General features: G+C 35.9%; 1 protein-coding gene across 1 annotated transcript in view; it reads right to left on the bottom strand.

Annotated features, from left to right (window-relative positions):
• Positions 1 to 17864, bottom strand: part of ZNF277 (zinc finger protein 277) — a 152534-nt gene that overhangs the window by 65173 nt on the left and 69497 nt on the right. The window contains exon 2 of the mRNA XM_012550970.3: positions 9260 to 9461. Coding sequence (XP_012406424.1) covers positions 9260 to 9461 — 202 coding nt within the window. The remainder of the gene's footprint in view (positions 1 to 9259; positions 9462 to 17864) is intronic.

The following is a 17864-nucleotide window of genomic DNA, read 5'->3' as shown; positions in this document are numbered from 1 at the left end:
AGAAGTAAAGTAAAAGAATCAGGAGATTCAGGAATAGTCTCTCTGAGGGGTTTAGAAATTAAGAGGAAGAGTGAAAAGGGATAGGAATAAGAAGAGAAGGATAATAAGGAAAATAGGAAAGAGGAAAATAAATGGTAATTATAGTTTAGAATGTGAATTGGATTAATTCATCCATAAAATGGAAGCATATAGTAGATTAAAAATCTGAACTCAACAATATGTTTCTTTCAGGAAATGCTATAAAAATGAGAGAAACAACATAACATAAAATAAAGACCACAGATAACATTTATTATGTTAAAAAAAAGCATGATCTCACACAAAATTAAAGCTAAAATAGATTAAATCAAAAGAGAAAAATAGGGAAACCACAAATATGTCAGTCATATTCATCATTTAAAAAAAATAATATAAAATAATTAGATAGTATCAAGTTGGAATATTGCTGTGGTGTGGGAAATGATGAACTGGTGGATTTAGAAAAATGTGGAAAGAGTTGGACTTATGAAGGAAGATGCTATCCACCTTCAGAAAAAACAGAAGACAAGTGGAAATAAGTATAGTACAGTCTTGTATGTGTATACACACACACACACACACAAATGTATATGTGTATAATTATAGATATCTACATATATGTATATGTACATATGTGTGTATGTGTATGTGTGTGTGTATTTATACACACATACAATGCATACATACACAAATATATGTGCCCGCAATTGTATCTTTCAGGGGGATGGGAGAATGAAGGGGAAAAAAAGAGTTTAAAAAAAAGTCTACACATACAGTTTGGGTCTAAATACGGTAAACTGAATGGTGAGAATAAGATAGACAAGGTTATAACTCACTGGATGAATGTAATGAGCAGAGTTAGCGGCTGCACACTGGTTAAATTTAAAAGCTTAACATTCAGACCTCCATTTCTGATGAGAGAGGGGGAAGATGACAGGAGTCAGTGATCTGTTCATCTTCCCATTTATCTAACAAGATTTATGCTGCCAATTGGAAACTCATTTGTCAAATGGTACAAGGAGAAATTGTAGTTGCCTTTCCAGGGAGAAGAAAGGAAACAGAAAGGTTGGCTTCTTATGCAGCAGTTAAGATAGTTACAGACATAGCTGATGGATAAAAGAGAAACTTAGAAAAAGCTAGACCCTGTAACAGTGATAGGTGTCAATAGAAAAAAAAAAAAAAAGATAAAGGAGAGATACTTTCGTGTATCTGGATATTTGTGACAGAAGCATACATAAATACAACTTCCAGGCCAGATATAATAAAAAAATAGAGACCTGATAGATTTAGTTCTTTGTATTAGTTCTTTAGCAAATAGGATCTGCTCTGCATAGTAGCTGCTATGAGCAGACTGTGAATTCCTCAGGGAAAGGACTGTTTTTTGACTTTCTTTGTATCTCTAACATTTAGTGCAGTACCTGGCACTCAGTAAATATTTATTGACTGAATATACCAAAAGTAATGATTATAGTATAAGCAGTGATATAAGGGTAGAGGACAGTTGCACTTCCCCCTCCCCCCCTCACATTCTACAAGATTTCCCAAATAGTATCTTCCTTATATCAATAAAAATTTGACTTCTGTTACTTTAATTTTTCTCTTTTTTCCCTTAACATTTCCCTATCCCCAATTATCAGATATTTTAAAAAATCAGAGACCTTTATTCTCAATACTAGTTTGAAAAGTTCAACACCAATATCTCCATTGAAAATTTGATAGTTGCACACAGCAACTATACTAGGAGCTCTACAGAACAAGTCATGATTCTTTGCCTAAATGGTAAATACAATTAAGAAAACAGACACATAAAGGATCATAGAATCAAATTTAGAGGTAAAAGATACTTTAGGCTGTTTTTGTTACAGATGAAGAAATTGGGGCTCAGAGAAATTAAGTGATTTGTTCAAGATCTCATAGGTAGAAAGTATCAAAATGGGATCTGGGCCCAGTTCTTTTGGAGACTTAGACCTATATCAACTATGTCATCCTGCCTTTCCAAAGGCTAAAAATACAAACAATAGTATTAGTTATTCGGTTGTGTTCAACTCTTCATGAGTCCATTTGGGGTTTTCTTGGCAAAGACAATGGAGATATTTGTCATCTATTTCTCCAGTTCATTTTTCAGTTGTGGCAAACAAGAGTAAGGGATTTTCTTAGAGTCCCATAACCTGTAGCATCTGAGGTTGGATTTGAACCCCGAAGATAAGTCTTCCTGGTTCCAAGCCTGGCACTTTATTTTCTGTACCACCTAACTGGTCTGTAGCAGTACCAGTACATGAATATTAAATATAATGAACAGTATATTATATATGCATATTATATAATATAATGAATATTAAAAGTATTAAATGAAATAATAATATATTTATATAGAATTTAAGATTCCTTTTACAAAATTTTACAAAGCACTCTACTCACAACAACCCACTGAGCTGTACACTACAAGTATTTTAATCGCTGTTTTACAGATGAGGAAACTGAGTCTTAGAGAGGAAGGTGACATGGAAATGGTCCCAGGTTAGTGTCTGGAAGTCTGAGTTGGGGATGGGGAGAAGTAGAATTAAGGCCTCCTGATTCTAATTCTAGTACCCTTAAAATTTGACATATTTTATCCTCTCTTCCTCCTCTTAAAAAAGACTAACAATCCTTGAAGGCCCTGCTTAATCCTTCCTTACAGCTGGGAAAGATAGAGACTTCTAAGAGTAAGCATCATATGATACATCTCAGTCCCTGGGCTCGTTTTTGATGCACAATGGTACTACAAAAATGGTATTTGAAATGTTGCTCACAGACAGCATCAATAACCTTTTTATCCTTCATACCAGAGTTATATCAGGGACTGAACATAACATTTTGACAAATACACTGGACAGCAAAGCAAAGGGAGAGGAATTCAAACCAGTCTGGAGCCCTGATTCCAAAGCAATCTTGAGATATTAACTCATCTGGAAATACCATCTAGATTTCCCTTCTTTTCCATCCCTTTCTCCCCTGAAAGGGAAAGCAGGCAAGAAAAAATAGAGGGAATACAATTGAGAACATCAGAAGAACAAAAACAATGTTCTACTAAAACCCTGATATCTCAAACCTTATTTCACTGATCAATTAGTGATAAGTATCTAAGGACTTGTAAAAATTAAATCAGAGTAAGGAGCAAAGTCAAGATGGCTAAAAGTTAGGAAGCAGTGCTATGAATTCCCCTCTACCAACTTCCTCAAGCAGATCTAGAAGGTATTTCAGATCAAATCCTGATGGAAAATCAAGACAAAGTCATAGTCATTTTCCTAACTGAAGTTGGACAGGGAGGTCTGAGGACACTGGAGACTCACTGGGTCCAGAGTGAAGGGAACCTTGCAACATTTGGGGAGAGACTGAACATCAAGATAAGAAGTAGTTGCAAAACTATACTGGAGCATCCCCAGACTTATGGGAGCGTTGCAACAGGGACAGGTGCCAAAGTTTGTGAAACTTTGCATGTGGGCGACTAGAACTGCCCAATGTCCAGTTCTAGGTCATATACCCAGGGAAGACTGAGAAGAATTACTCATGGGAGTGATATCCCTGAATAGGGAGGTCATAGGTAGGTAGGAAGACAAGGAAGGAAATGCAGAAGCCAGCAGAAGAATTAGTTCAGACCCTAAGGAAGAAAGCAGGCTCTTAATTAAAGCATCTGCTGAGGAATAACCAATTCATGAATCTCAAACCTAAGAGGAGCCTATAATTCTGCCGCTCTGAGCCAACAGGGCTTTCTTGTTATCTGGGAGGGTATGAATTTTCCACCTGTCTTCTTGTACAAGACCTAAACCCAGGTGAAGAGCTCGCAGAGCTCCAACCAGGGAAGCAGCAATCAGAAGACTGCAAGTCCCCTACAGTAGGACCAGCCCAGATCCTTCCTCCAGAAAGGTGTAAAGCCCAGCTCAAATCAAATCCAAAGTCAAGAAGCAAACTGGAAGAATGAGCAAACAAGGGAAGAACCTCATCATTATGAACTACTATGTTGCTGGGATGCTCAAGTTATAAAAACAGAAGAATGACTCCCAAAATCTGCAAGCAATGCCTCGGGAGAAAAAAAAAAAAACCCAATAACTTGGGTACAAATTCAACCCAAATTACTGCAAAACATGAAGCAAGAATTAATTTCAAAAAATGTAATTGGGGTGCTTGAGGAAAAATTGGAAAACAAATGAGAACTCTGGAAGAAAGAATTGGAAAGAGAATTAGTAGCTTGGAACAAGAAGTATAAGACCTTGCCCATACAAACTCCCCCCAAATTAGTCAACTAAAAGAAGCCAAGCATCCCATGAGACAATAAATTTACTTTAATAAAGTAAAAAATCTGTATAAAATAGAAAAGTGATCTAAAAAAAGATTGAGGAAGAAAAAAATTAAAAATCATAGGACTACTTGAATGCCATCAACAATAAAGTGGTCTATATAGCATATTTTTTTAAATCTTAAAAGAAAATTGCCCAGATTTTAGGATCAGAGGTAAAAGTAAAAGAATTCATCCTAAAATGAAAACTCCCAGAAATATCATGACAAAATTTAGAGAAAAGATAACATAGGTAGGCAGAAAGTACCAAGAAGACACTATAAGAATCACCCGTGATTTAGTAGCCACAACTATAAAGAAAAAACTTAGAATTCTAGAAGGCAAGAATAAGGGCTCACAGCCAAGAATAACTTAGATGCAACTGGAAAAGGATAAGAGGACAAAAGGGGAATAAGAAGGAAGGAGGGTTAAGGGAAGGATTAGTGCTAAGCCAAAATACAAGGATATAGAAAATATTTATTACTTTTTTTGAAGTAGCAATAATCTGAGGGTAATGTGATGCGGTGTCCATAAATTGGGGAATGGATGAGTAGATTATAGCATGTAAATGTGATGGAATATTACTGTGATAAACTTGTATGAGCATAATGACCAGCCAGAATTCTTGAGGGTTAATGATGAAAACATGCTATTTACTTCCCGATCGAGAATGTAGAATGAAAGACTGTTTTTAGAGCTGGTCAACGTGGAAATCTGTTTGTAATGGGTTTTGTTTCTATGTTTTCAGTTAGGGCATGTGGTAGGATAGAGCAGAAGGGTGAGATCTTGACTAACTAAAACAAATTAAATTTAGAAAACAACAGATAAATTTTCCCAAGAAACATGGCATCTATTTCCAGGGTTGGTCAAGACATAAAAACAACTTACTTTCATGTTGTACCAGATTAGCTATGTGTAAAACAAAGTTCAATTGTCTGTTATACTGCTGGATAAGTCAGTAAAATAAAGAGTTTGATATCCTAACTATAAATATTGTTACTGATTTTACCTGCCTTTGCTAAAGAGCAATCAGATTGACATTCAAAGAAACTGAGAGCCTCAGTATAAAGAGAAAAAAATTATTTTCCATTAATTCATCTTCCTCCTTCACAATGGGTTATTAAGTGCCTATATTGAAAACAATAAATGGTATTAAATTATAACTTAATTGGCATCTATCAGTCTTCACTTTTCACTAGGTCAGTATAGAGGACTTTTAAAATTCAAAAAAATAAGAGAGGCAGTATAGAAAAGGGGCATATATAATGCTGGGCTTGGAGTCAAGAAGACCTGAGTTCAAATATGGCCTCACGGGGCAGCTACAGCTAGGTGGCCCAGTGGATAGAGCACTAGCCCTGAAGTCAGGAGGACCTGAGTTCAAAACTGACCTCAGACATTGAACCCTGGACAAGTCCCTTAACCCCAACTGCCTCAGCAAAAAAAAAAAAAAAAAGTGGCCTCAGATACTTACCAGATCAGGACTTCTTAAACTTTTCTCACTTATAACCCCTTTTTGCCCAAGAAATTTTGATAGGAATACAAATTAAACATTTACTGATGATAAGTCATACAGAAATGTATTTTAAAACAATTCTTTGATATACATATATATGATTTGCCATTTATTAAATATGAAAGAAATCTGCATACTAATGAGATAGATGTGCCTCTTTATTTTTACATATAAAATTACATTTTGGGGGAATATTTGATACTTTTTACTGTTGTCAAATTTTTGTGATTCCCACATTCAGTTATGCAAGCAATCCCATAATTTAAGAAGCTTTGTACTAGATATATAATTCTGGGCAAGTTACTTAACTCTGTTTGCCTTAGTTTCTTCATCTGTAAAACGTTTTGGAGAAAATGGCAAGCAATTTCAATCTGTGCCATGAAAACTCCCAAAAAGGAGTCACAAAAAGTCACACATGAACTGAAATGATGGAATAATAGCAAAAGTATAGAGAAGTGGAAATCCTTCTTTAAGGTCAAAAAATCTCAGCTGTACTAAAAAACCTCAAACTTCTCAAGGCCTCAGTTTCCTTGCCTATACATAATTCTAGTTGTAACATTCCATGATTTGTGAGTATCTTTTACTGACTTGCCAATATAAATATAAGCTCATATTCTATGAATGCTACTGTCTGCGCATTTGCATTTCTTATAAATGAAAAAGGCATGGAAAACTGAAGCATGGCTATGAAGTTGGACAGCTGTGAATGAGAAGAAAGCAATATACACAGCAGCATGGGGCAAGAAACCTTTATGTTTTGTCTGTTGGAGACAATATCAGTGTAGCAAGAAAAGCAATTGAATAGTTCTACGCAACTAGGTTGACTGAGAGATTCAAACTTTTCCACAAGACCTTCTTCATTAGAATAATCTAAGAAATCAAGTGCTGAGCTTAGATTGCGGTGTTAAACACAGGCATTTTTTTTTCTTGGAGCTAGAATAAGCTCATATGCTTATCTACTATTTATCTTCTAAAAAGTACACAGGAATGACAGCTTCTAAAGTATCTGTAAATGTATCTATATATAAATTCTAAGTAAAAACACTTTATGTTTCTTGAGTCTTTCTTTTTTTCTACTTTTTTTTCCTCCATAAGGAAGCATCAAGATTATCATAAAAGAAGGAAAATCTTTTCCTTTCTATTCAAAGTGTCAGAGAAACATTTGACTACTCTATAGGGGCATATAACCTATAGTACATGAAGTGATACCAACTAATAAAAAGTGGGAATAGAGTCTACTGGGACTCCAACAATGACAAAAACTTTTCTTTAACTACATATTATAATATAGGTCAAGCATTGTCCATTTTCATTTCCTACTCTACTCCTGTTTCGTTCACTTTATTGAATGGTTGCATCTTGTGGGTAATTGATCCCAATAGTTATTTCTAGACTCCTAAGCATGGTGGCCTATTAAATAATTAATGTGTGATTATCTACCTCCCCTTTGCCTCCTATTGATAAAAAGACCAATAACCTTGACAAAGAATTAGAGAAATAGATAAAATGGATCCAATTTCTTAACTACTATATGCAGACATAGGGAGAAAGATGTAAACCTGGATAAAGACCTTGTGTTAGGAGTTTTAGGAGGGAAAAGAGGAAAAAGTCTTGTGTTGCTCAGCTGACCATCATTGCTAGATAATTAGCTGCATTTGCAAATTCCAAGGAAATTTCATATCAGCAGGATAGAAAAAAGCAGAATACAGAATAATCTCAAACAAATAGAAAAGTTGACCATAGTGAGAATTACAAAAGCATCCTTATTTCAGGTTTTTTTTTTTAAGTATTAACTGTTATATATATTAATGCAGATAAAAGTTAATAATAATAAGACTCTTTACCTTGAAAAGGAAAATCCTAAATAAATGTTTAGGTCTGATTAGAAAGAGCAAGATAACATACATGATGAAATTACTAGAATGTGTGCTATGTTTCGGTATATACTATAAAGGAGAAGAGAGATTGGGGTGGGGGAGAGGAGAAAAGGGTCCAGAGTGAGAGAGAAAAAGAAAGACTGAGACTGAAACCAGAGCAAAAAGACAGAAGCCAAACAGAAAAAGATGCAGAGATGGAGAGGTACAGAAACAGAGAAAGGGAGAATAAGAGATTGAAAAAAAAAATAAGTTACAGAAAGAAATGAAAAAAAAAACATAAAGTATTATATATGGCAAGAAATTAGAAATTGAGCGGATGCCCATTAATTGAAGAATGGCTGAATAATGTGTGGAATATTAATTGTTCTATAAGAAACAACTTCAGAAAAGTCTGGGAAGATTTACATGAATAGATGCTGAATGAAGTTAGGAGAACCAGGAAAACACTGTACATAGTAATATCAAGATTGTGTGAGGATTGTGTGTGATAGCTCTTCTCAGCAATATAGTGATCCAACACAATTCTAATAGACTAAGGATAAAAAATACCATCTTCATCTAGAGAAAGAACTATGGAACTTGACGGTTGATTGAAGCATCCTATTTTCAGTTTTTTGTTTGTTTCTTTATTCTTTCTCTTTTCTGATTTTTCTTTTACAGTATAATTAATACAGAAATATGTTTAAAATGATTGTAAGTGAATATTAGTATGCTTGCTGTCTTGGGGAGGGAGGGAGTAAGGAAGAAAGGGAGAAAAAAATCTTACAAAAATGAATGCTAAAATCTATCCTCCCCAAAATAAAGTGCCATATGTCCAGAAGGTGCCCAGTAAACATTTGTTGCTAATTCTGAAAGCAGGATTAGAAATGGTATTTAATAATTTAAAAAACAGAACCCAAGACTAGAACAGTTCTTTTGACTAAGTTAGTTCTGCTCTTCAGTACAAACTGCATTCTGGGAGTGTGTTTGTAAGTCATTTGATTAGTTCTCAAAACCTATTTTTTCATCAAATGTTTTAATGGTGGTTGGCACTCTAGGGACAATATACAAAAGCCCATTTTACTCATCCTTAGTGTAGAGGCAGCTTGTCATAAGGGATAGATCAATCTTAAGTTATTCCTAAGTTAAATGCTCCAAAATCAGGGACTATCTGTACTCTGAAACATGGTGGATCCACCCCAAGAGGCTAGGAAAGAACTCCCAACGAGAAGATGGACTTCAGTAGACAGATGGTTTCAAATAGCAACATGTGTAAAGAGTGTGGCAAAGGGACTCGGACCAGCTGGTGAGTAAATTTCCTCATTTTCAGGGTTATCATCAAGTAATACCTCGTCAGTAATACAAACAAACACACTCTAGTGAGCCACGGAGTACAAAGATAGAAAATACTAAACGATAGGAAACTTCAAAGGGAAAGTCTGCCATTTACCTTGGCTACATCCACTTGATATAAATATATGTATATACATATATGCACCGAGTACTTTTTCCTCCCAAGAAAATCATTTTTACTCCTACATGAAACGAAAGGAAATGTACCTTCGGAAATCAGCAACCAGCTTGACATCAGCTATGACAATCTTGTGCTCAATAATCATGTGCTTCAGAAGTTTGTCTTGTTCAGCCACGGGAAAATGTTCTTCGCAGAAGATACAAGGCACAGATGGGGAACCTTCTAAAGTGGTGCAGCCACCTGGACTTTCTGGCAGGGAGAGAGGCTCCAAGATACAATCCCTACTGTCTGGGGGAGAAAAAAGAAGGAGAGCTGAACATAACTCTCAGGATTGATGATTTTTTTTCACCTCATGAATTAAAATCACCCTAAAGATAGTTGATCTGGCAATAAAAGGGGATGGGGGAAGACTGTGTGAATGAGAGAGGGGACTTTTTATTTTATAGAGCTCTCTGAAGGAGAGGAGGGGCAGAGTGCGCGCTGCGGGAGTGGGGGAAGCCCATTTGCGTGGGCAGCTGTCCAAGGTTTCTTCTTGGCAGCTGGCCAGTGGCAGCAATCCCAGGGGCGCACCTGGAGAGGGAAGGCTGCTTGCTGCTGAGTGAGGCTTGTGAGGCCTAATTGTGACCCGGGGAGGAGAGTCCTGAAGGCAAGGGAAGGATGCAGATGCCAGGCAGGTCCTTTAAGCTGCTTCCTGCTGCACCTGCAGCTCGCTTCCTGATTGCACTGACTTGCCATGCACCAAACAGGGGAAAGCCCTTGTCCTGAGCTGGGGTCCCTGCTGATGCTGCGTACCACCCAGCTGACAGGTTTTTATGTTGATTTATGACTTTATTGCTCGCTGAATTATCATGCGTCCTGATTATAAGATGTGCGCTGTATGGCGTGGAGATTTTTCTGTCTTGTTTGAGACACAGAGTCTCCAATGACTGTCCACTTGAGAGATAAGGGAGATTAGCTGAGAGCATAGGACACCAACCTGGAAACCAGGAAATGGAGCTTTGCCTGGGGACAGGCAGCAGGCACTGCTAAGGAGCAGTGCCTATCTATCATGTGCTAGAGGCTGGAAGTCCAGGTCTGCTACCCTTGTGCAGACTAGAGAGTATTTAGTAACCAAGCAACCAGAAGGAAATGTTTGGCATCTCTGGGAGTACAAAGTACCTACATACCCTGGAGGCAAAATAGTGTTCCCATAGACAATAGGCTCTGGAATTAGATTAATCTTAATTTCCCTCTCTTTCAGCCTTCACTAGCGATATGAATAGTTTACTAATAACTTGTCCAATAGCACACAGTCAGAGATTATCCTCTGGCAAACATTCTGTGGAAAAGGTAGCTGCTAGTCCTTTCAGAGAAAGGGAAATAGCAATTTTAATGTTGTGGGGGTGATTCTCACATTCCAATTAATGATGAGCAGGAAATGGGACATGAATAATAGCTAGCATTTATATAGAGCTTTAACATTTGTGAAGCATTTTACAAATAATATCTCATCTTCATAATAACCTTGGGAGGTATATGTTCTTATTATTCCCATTTTGCATATAAAGAAACTGAGATTAAATGACTTGCCTAAGGTCTCACCTCTAAAAAGTATCTGAGGTTGCAAGACTTCCAGACACCAGATCTAATGCTCTACTACATACTTTTCCCTTAGGGGCCAAAATTCCTATATACCTCTTATGTACATCTCCCCCTCTGATGGTGAATCCAGAATCTCCTCTTCACACACAGAGTCTTTTCATCTTGCTTAGGTGCACAGAGACAACAAGAAGAGGGTTCAGTTTGCTTGATCATCACGGAATTCCTAGACAACTAGCAAAATCCCTACTGAGCTTCCTTGACCCTTTTGGGTTCCCTTTAACTTCATGATGTGGCAGAATAAATACGTTCAATTTCAATTCAATTCAGAAAACATATGTGCCAACATCTTAATTTTTGTCCTGCCACTGGACTAGAAGAGAGAGTGAGGCTGACGGTTTTGCCCACTCCCCTTCACTTAAATCCAATTCACAGTCTGATGTCACTGGCCCGCTTTGAAAATGATGAACAACTATCCTGTGCCAGACAGGTGATGGTGTGTGTACAGTCAAACCTAATTACACCAGGTAAAACCCTTTTGAGAATTCTGCACTCTCCCCTTATCACCCAGCTTCCGGTAAACTTCCTTTACCAATTTGAATAGAAGTCCTAGTTCTCTGATCTCTGTAGATCATTGCTTAGCTGATGTTGCTTAGCTAAATGCTATGCAAAAGCAAAACTTATAGTCAACTTTTTTCCGTAGCAACTATATGAGGTTCTTCTACCCTCTGAAATACTTTTTTTTTTCAAAAAAAAAAAAAAAAAAAAAAAAGAACCCAGTCCTTTCGTAGCTACAGTTCTTTAAAAACACTACTTTTACACACACACACACATACACACACACACACACACACACACACAGTAGTTTAAAGGATTTTTAAAGGATAATTTTGAAAAGAAACAAGGTATGTTGGACAGATCCAGTCCTAGAGACTCAAATCTTGCCTTTGGCACATATGGTTGAGAAACCAAGAATAAATCACTGAAGTTCTCAGTGCCCCAGGCAAATCTCCAAGACTAAATTGAAAAATAATTCTATGCATTGGTAAATGAGAATTTCTTGACTGGGACTATTCTATCATAGTGAAATCACAGGTCTTAACTCCAAAATTTTATCCCAATAGATTTTTTTTTTTTTTTTTTTTTTTTTTGCTTCTCAAGCCCAGATGCCCATCTGCATATGACCCTTTATAAATATAACCATTTTAAAGATAGGAACTATGTCTCATTTATACTTATCTGCTCCTTCAGCATACTCTCCCTTCAACAGTTCATTATACTTAGTAGGTACTTTTAAAAGTATACTAAATATGAATAAATGGATGATAAGGATGGATCACAGATCTGTTATTTAGTCTAGAGTCTAACAATGAGACTTCTTCAGCAACAGAATTATGTCTTAGAACTATGAAAGAACTATGCGATATACCAGCTGATTTATTCAGCGAGCTCTTTCTCAGTAAGATTGTGGTTGCTTTCAGGTAGATGTTGATGTTAGTGAAGTGGCCACATAGATCTCCCCTCCCTTTTTCTTTTTAGCAGAACATTTGGTATAGGGATAGAATAGTTACCAAAATGCCAAGTTTTAGGCATGAAGAATTTGGGTCCTCCAGCAAAGGCAGACTAATCAGAGTAATACCACCTTTGAAACTCTCTTTTGGCTCCAAACCAACTTCATTCACATCCTTCACATACCTGCTCTAATTCTTACATTGTGGAGCTGTGTTCTCTGCTGAAATTCATGGTAAACTCATGCTCACAAGATAGAAGATGACTTTGTTCTAAGAAAAGCAGCCTGGTAGAGTGGAAAGAATACAGGACTCTGAATCTAGGGGCCTGGTTTCAAATGTCATCTCTGACATTTATTAGCTATGTGACTATGGACAAATCTCTTAATCCCTATAAGCCTTGGTTTCCTCAGCTGTAAAATGAAGAGGCTGAACTAGAAGGTCTCTGAAAATTTTGTCTAGGTCTAAATTCTATAATTATAAACATTTCTAGATAAAAGTATTTATTATCAGACAACCAACACATAAATTCACCCGGGAAGGAACAAATTCCTAAGACAAGAAATGTTTATTCAGTAAAACTTAGAACCATTATTCATGGAACCTGCACTTACCAAAATGACTGTCACTGCATGCTTGATTCTAGAATTTACCTGTAAAGCAGCAATGCTTTAAAAAAACCAAAAAAAACAACAACAAAACCCAAATTCAACTCAAAAGTGGCAAAATCATTTCCTGAGCTTTGTCTCAGAAGGCTAGAGGCCACACAATACCCATAAATAACTTGTATTTATATAAAGTGCTTACAATTGCTTTCTTTATATTCATTCTATGAGATAAATAGAATGATGACTACTATTCCCTTTTTACCTTTGCAACACATGCAACATTTTTTAAAATCTGAAAAATTTTGCTTTAGTTTTTCCCCCATTGGTGATATTGATGATTGGTGATTGGTGATCCCTCAATTGAAGCTCTGAAGGGCTAGAAAATTCACCTTCACCATAAAATGTGTGATTGTTGATTTTAATGCTCTTCTGTCATATCCATAAAACAGTTTTGTGACCAAAAAAAAAAAATGTATCCCTATAAAGATGGAGGAAGGCAAATGGCTTTCATATGGAAGATTCATAGCATAGTAGCTTTAGGGAGGGAAGAAATCTTAGACGTTATCTAGTGCAAACCCTTCATTATATAAATGAGAAAACTGAGGTTCCTTGTTCAGGGTCACAAAAAAAAAGGACTACAAGGCAGGGCTCTAATATGAACAAGTACTAATTCCTCTGGACTAATAACTGGCTACTTAATACAGAGATCTACAGAATGAATATTAGAATGTTGCACAACTTAGAGTGAGTTTAGTAAGTATTTAAAGTACCCCCTAGGTGCCAGGTCTTATGCTAAGAGCTGGAGATACCTATCTAACTATCATCTATCTATCTATCTATCTAAGCAAAAGATAGTCACTGCCTTTGAAGAACTCACAAGAACTAGAAGGAATATTAGAAATCATCTTGATCATCATTTTACTATGAAAAATCTGAGGTACTGAGAAATGTCTTGCTTTTATTTAGTAACTCTAGCTACTAATGGTCCTTATAAAACACTTTTAAAAAAAACAACTCATATTCTTATGACACATTATTTTGTATTTGTGAATGTGTTATGCCTCCCTTGATCCCATGCTTTGCATAATAAATAAGTAAATGGATGGATGGAAGAATAAAAGAAAAAGCTTTCATTAAGAACTGTGCTAAGTGCTGGGGATACAAATACAGAATGAAGGCAGTTCTTCCGGCACTCACTTTCAGGACATATGTAAAAGAATGGTGACCAGGGAAGGGCCTGAAACCTACCAGGCTGGTAAGTGAGCCCAGAGGGACACAATATTTTAGGAGCAATGATAGATGTGATTCAATTATAGTTCACAGATCCAGAACTATAGGGGGAGATTGGGAAGAAATAGTAAGGCCATGATTAAGAGGGAGGAAGAAAAGAGGATTAAGTAAAACATGATAGTTGAGGCTGTCCTAAAACAGCAATCTCAGAGAAAAAGTCACTAGTTAGAAGACCCTCTGCATCCCATCCCCTCAGTGAAAGTTCCTCAATGGCATGGTCTCTTGAGTGGCCAATAAGGGAGAATAGGAGGTGGCTAGAGAGAAAGGAGTGAAATGTTATGCATATATTTCTGTACACTTTGTTGTTCACGTCTGACTCTTTATGATCTCCTTGGGGTTTTCTTGGCAAAGAAAGAGTGGTTTGCCATTTCCTTCTTCAACTCCTTGTACAGATGAGGAAACATGTAAAAAAGTCATATACAAAAGTGTGATATTCTTTTTTTTTCTTCCCATTTCCTCCCAGTTTAAAAAAAAAATATCTATCCTTGCAACAAACATGATAGTGAAGCCTTTTTTACTTCAGTTTTCTTATCTGTAAAAAGGGAATAATAATAAAAAAAAAGTACCCACCACACTGGGTTGTTTCAAGGATCAAATTTAGATAAAATATAAACTGTGTAATGTTATTAGGCAAGTAAACTTGCCTAAGGTAACAAAACCAATAAGTATCTGAGGCTAGATTTGAACTCAAGATGAGTCTTCTTTACTCTAGGTCTGGTACTTTATCCACTGTGCCCTTAACTACCCAGTTCTGTACGTACATATTTGGTGCAAAAAAAAAAAATGTCTTCTGAATTGAATAATCTCAAGCAAAAATGAAGTGATTTTTTTTTCTTTCAATAGTATTTTCTTTTTTTAAAATACTTGTAAAGATAGTTCTCAACATTTATTTTTATAAGGCTTTGTGTTCCAAATTTTTCTTTCTCTACTTCCTCCCCAAAGACAATTAGCAATCTGATATAGATTAAATATGTGCAATTCTTTTAAATGCATCTTCATATTTGTCATGTTGTGCAAGAAAAATCAGTCCTTAAAGAGAAAAAATCAAGTAAACAAACAAAAAAAAAGGCGAAAATACCATGCTTTGAATACATATTCAGTCTCCATAATTCTCTCTCTGGATGCAAATGACATTTTCCACCCCAAATCTATTGGAATTTAAACAGTTGCTTTTCTAACAGTTTTATGTTAGTGGTTCAAGTCCCCTTCTCTCCACCAATATAGGACCTCATAACCTCTCTTTTAGATTATTGCAAGAGTCTTCCAATTGGTCTCCTGTTTTCCTTTCATCTACTCTGTACATATATCTTATTTATAACACATTTGCATAGTTGTTTAGATGTTGTATCATCTCATAAGAATGTGATCTTTCTGAGAGCAAGAGCCTTGTGTTTGCCTTTCTCTGTGTTTAGGACAGCGCCCAGGTGGATAGTAAGGGCCATTTAATAAATCCTTGCTGCCTTACTGTCAATAATACTAATTTCTATTTTGTATAACTCATATAATAAGTTTGTTGACTTGTTGGAGACTGGTTGTCAACATTATCATTCTCTCTTTTTGTGAAATTTATATATTTCTACTTACATTTTTAAAAATTATCAAGCATTTTCTTTTTTTTTTTCTTCCCATTTCCTCCCAGTTTAAAAAAAAAAAAAAAACCCTTGCAACAAACATGATAGTGAAGCCTTTCTTACTTTAGTTTTCTTATTTGTAAAAAGGGGATAATAAAAGTACCCACCACACTGGGTTGTTTCAAGGATCAAATTTAGATAAAATATAAACTGTGTAAACCTTAAAGTTCTATAAAATGCGATTATAATTATTATTTTCATAGAAAAATAGCATCCCATATTATTAGCCATATCCAAAAGTATGAGATTCTTTCTGCAGATTTAGCCCATCATCTCTCTGTCAGGAGGTGAGTAGTATTCTTTATCATGAGCCTTTTGGGATCACTGATCAGAATTCTTAAATATTTCAAAATTATTTGGATTGTACAGTATTATTATTATAGTACAAATTGTTCTCTTGATTCTGCTCACTTCACTATGCATCTGTTCATTCAAGTCTTCCCAGGCTTCTCTAAAGTTGAATGAACCCTTCAAATTTTCTTATAGCATAATAATATTCCTTCACAGTCATTCATTCAATCATTTCTCAATTGGTGGGATCTTTAGTTTCCAATTCTCTGTCACCACAAAAAGAACAGCTATAAATTATTTTTGTATATATTGGACAGTTTTCCTCTAGTAGGATTGCGGAGTCAAAGGGTTTCCATACCTTTGGGGCAGTTCTAAATTGTTTTCCAGAATAGTTGTATCAATATATAGCTTTGCCAACAACAATGCATTGATGGCCATGTTTTCCTCTAGTTTTACCAATATTTGTTATTTTCCTTCTGTCATAAACTTTTTTGTTTTTTGGAGGCAAGCAATGTTAAGTGACTTTCCCAGCATCACATAGCTAGTAAGTATCCGAGACTGGATTTGAACTGAATCCTCCTGGCTCCAAGGCCTGCGTTTTATCCACTAACGCAGATAGCTGCCCCATCATATACTTTTTAACCAGTAAAACAAAAAGCTTATTTGAGCTCTGAGAAGCAATAAAGTAGAGTAGAAAGAAGACTAGTCACAAGATAGGGTTCAAATCTCAGTTACACTGTTCACTGCCTCTATGATCTTGTGTTGAACACATCATTTCTTTGATTCCATTTCTTCATGTCTAAACAAGAACAAGAATAGTTGTACTGTATCAAGAGATTCGTAGGATTTAATAATTGCTGTTACTTATTACATAAGTAACAGCTAGCATTTATACAGTGATTTATACATCTCATTTTATCTTTACAAAACTCTGGGAGGTAGACATCATTATCATCTCCATTTTACACAGGAAGAAACAGAGGCAGATAAGGTTCAATGATTTTCTCAAGTTCTCAAAGCTATTAAATGTATACATCAGGATTTGAATTCCTGGCTCTGGGTCCTGAGCTCTGGTTTATTATTGTATCGCTTAGCTGCCCGAGTGGTGGATTTAGAAATAGAAATTTTTTAGGAAAATATATTAAAACCATTATTGTACTCTATTCAGACCTCAGTCTGCACAACCTAATTTATCATTAAATTTATATCTCAGACATTTCTAGTTTGGAAAGACAGAGATGTTCAAACTGGCAAAACCCTCCATGGCTTCCAACTAGACTCCCTGCCCCAAGATTTCTGGTAACATTTATAGTAATAGTGAAAAAAGAAAAGATGTTTTAAAAGACAGTTTGGGTATTAACCCAATTCCAGAATCAAGTCATTAAGTTACTATCTCATTCCTCCTGGACCACTCCCCTGGAGGAATCACTGGGGTCTCTTCTCTCTCTCTCAGAGGTCTATATCAAAAATCTAAATGAAATAATAAGATTATGAGAATATCTCAAATTCAGTAGAAGAGGGCACTTTCCCTGATGGACCCTGGTCTAATTCCTTCAGGGATAAAAAGAGATTACCCTTTAATCCATTCTCCTAACGAAAGGTCTTTTTGTTCTCAATTTATCACCCACCAATCCAACCGGTTTTTCTCTGAGTTTAGAAAGGGCTTTAGAGAAAAAATATATACATATATTTCTTAATCTTTTCAGCCTTACAATAAGCAAAGTTTTAAATACAGTTCCACAGAAGAAGCTGTGAAATCCTTTTGTCCCAATCTTTCATTTTAAT

The sequence above is a fragment of the Sarcophilus harrisii genome, chromosome 5, assembly GCF_902635505.1.
Source record: "Sarcophilus harrisii chromosome 5, mSarHar1.11, whole genome shotgun sequence".
Lineage (NCBI taxonomy): Eukaryota > Metazoa > Chordata > Mammalia > Dasyuromorphia > Dasyuridae > Sarcophilus > Sarcophilus harrisii.
Note: the sequence above shows the minus strand (reverse complement) of the source record. Positions and strands in the feature narration are given on the sequence as shown.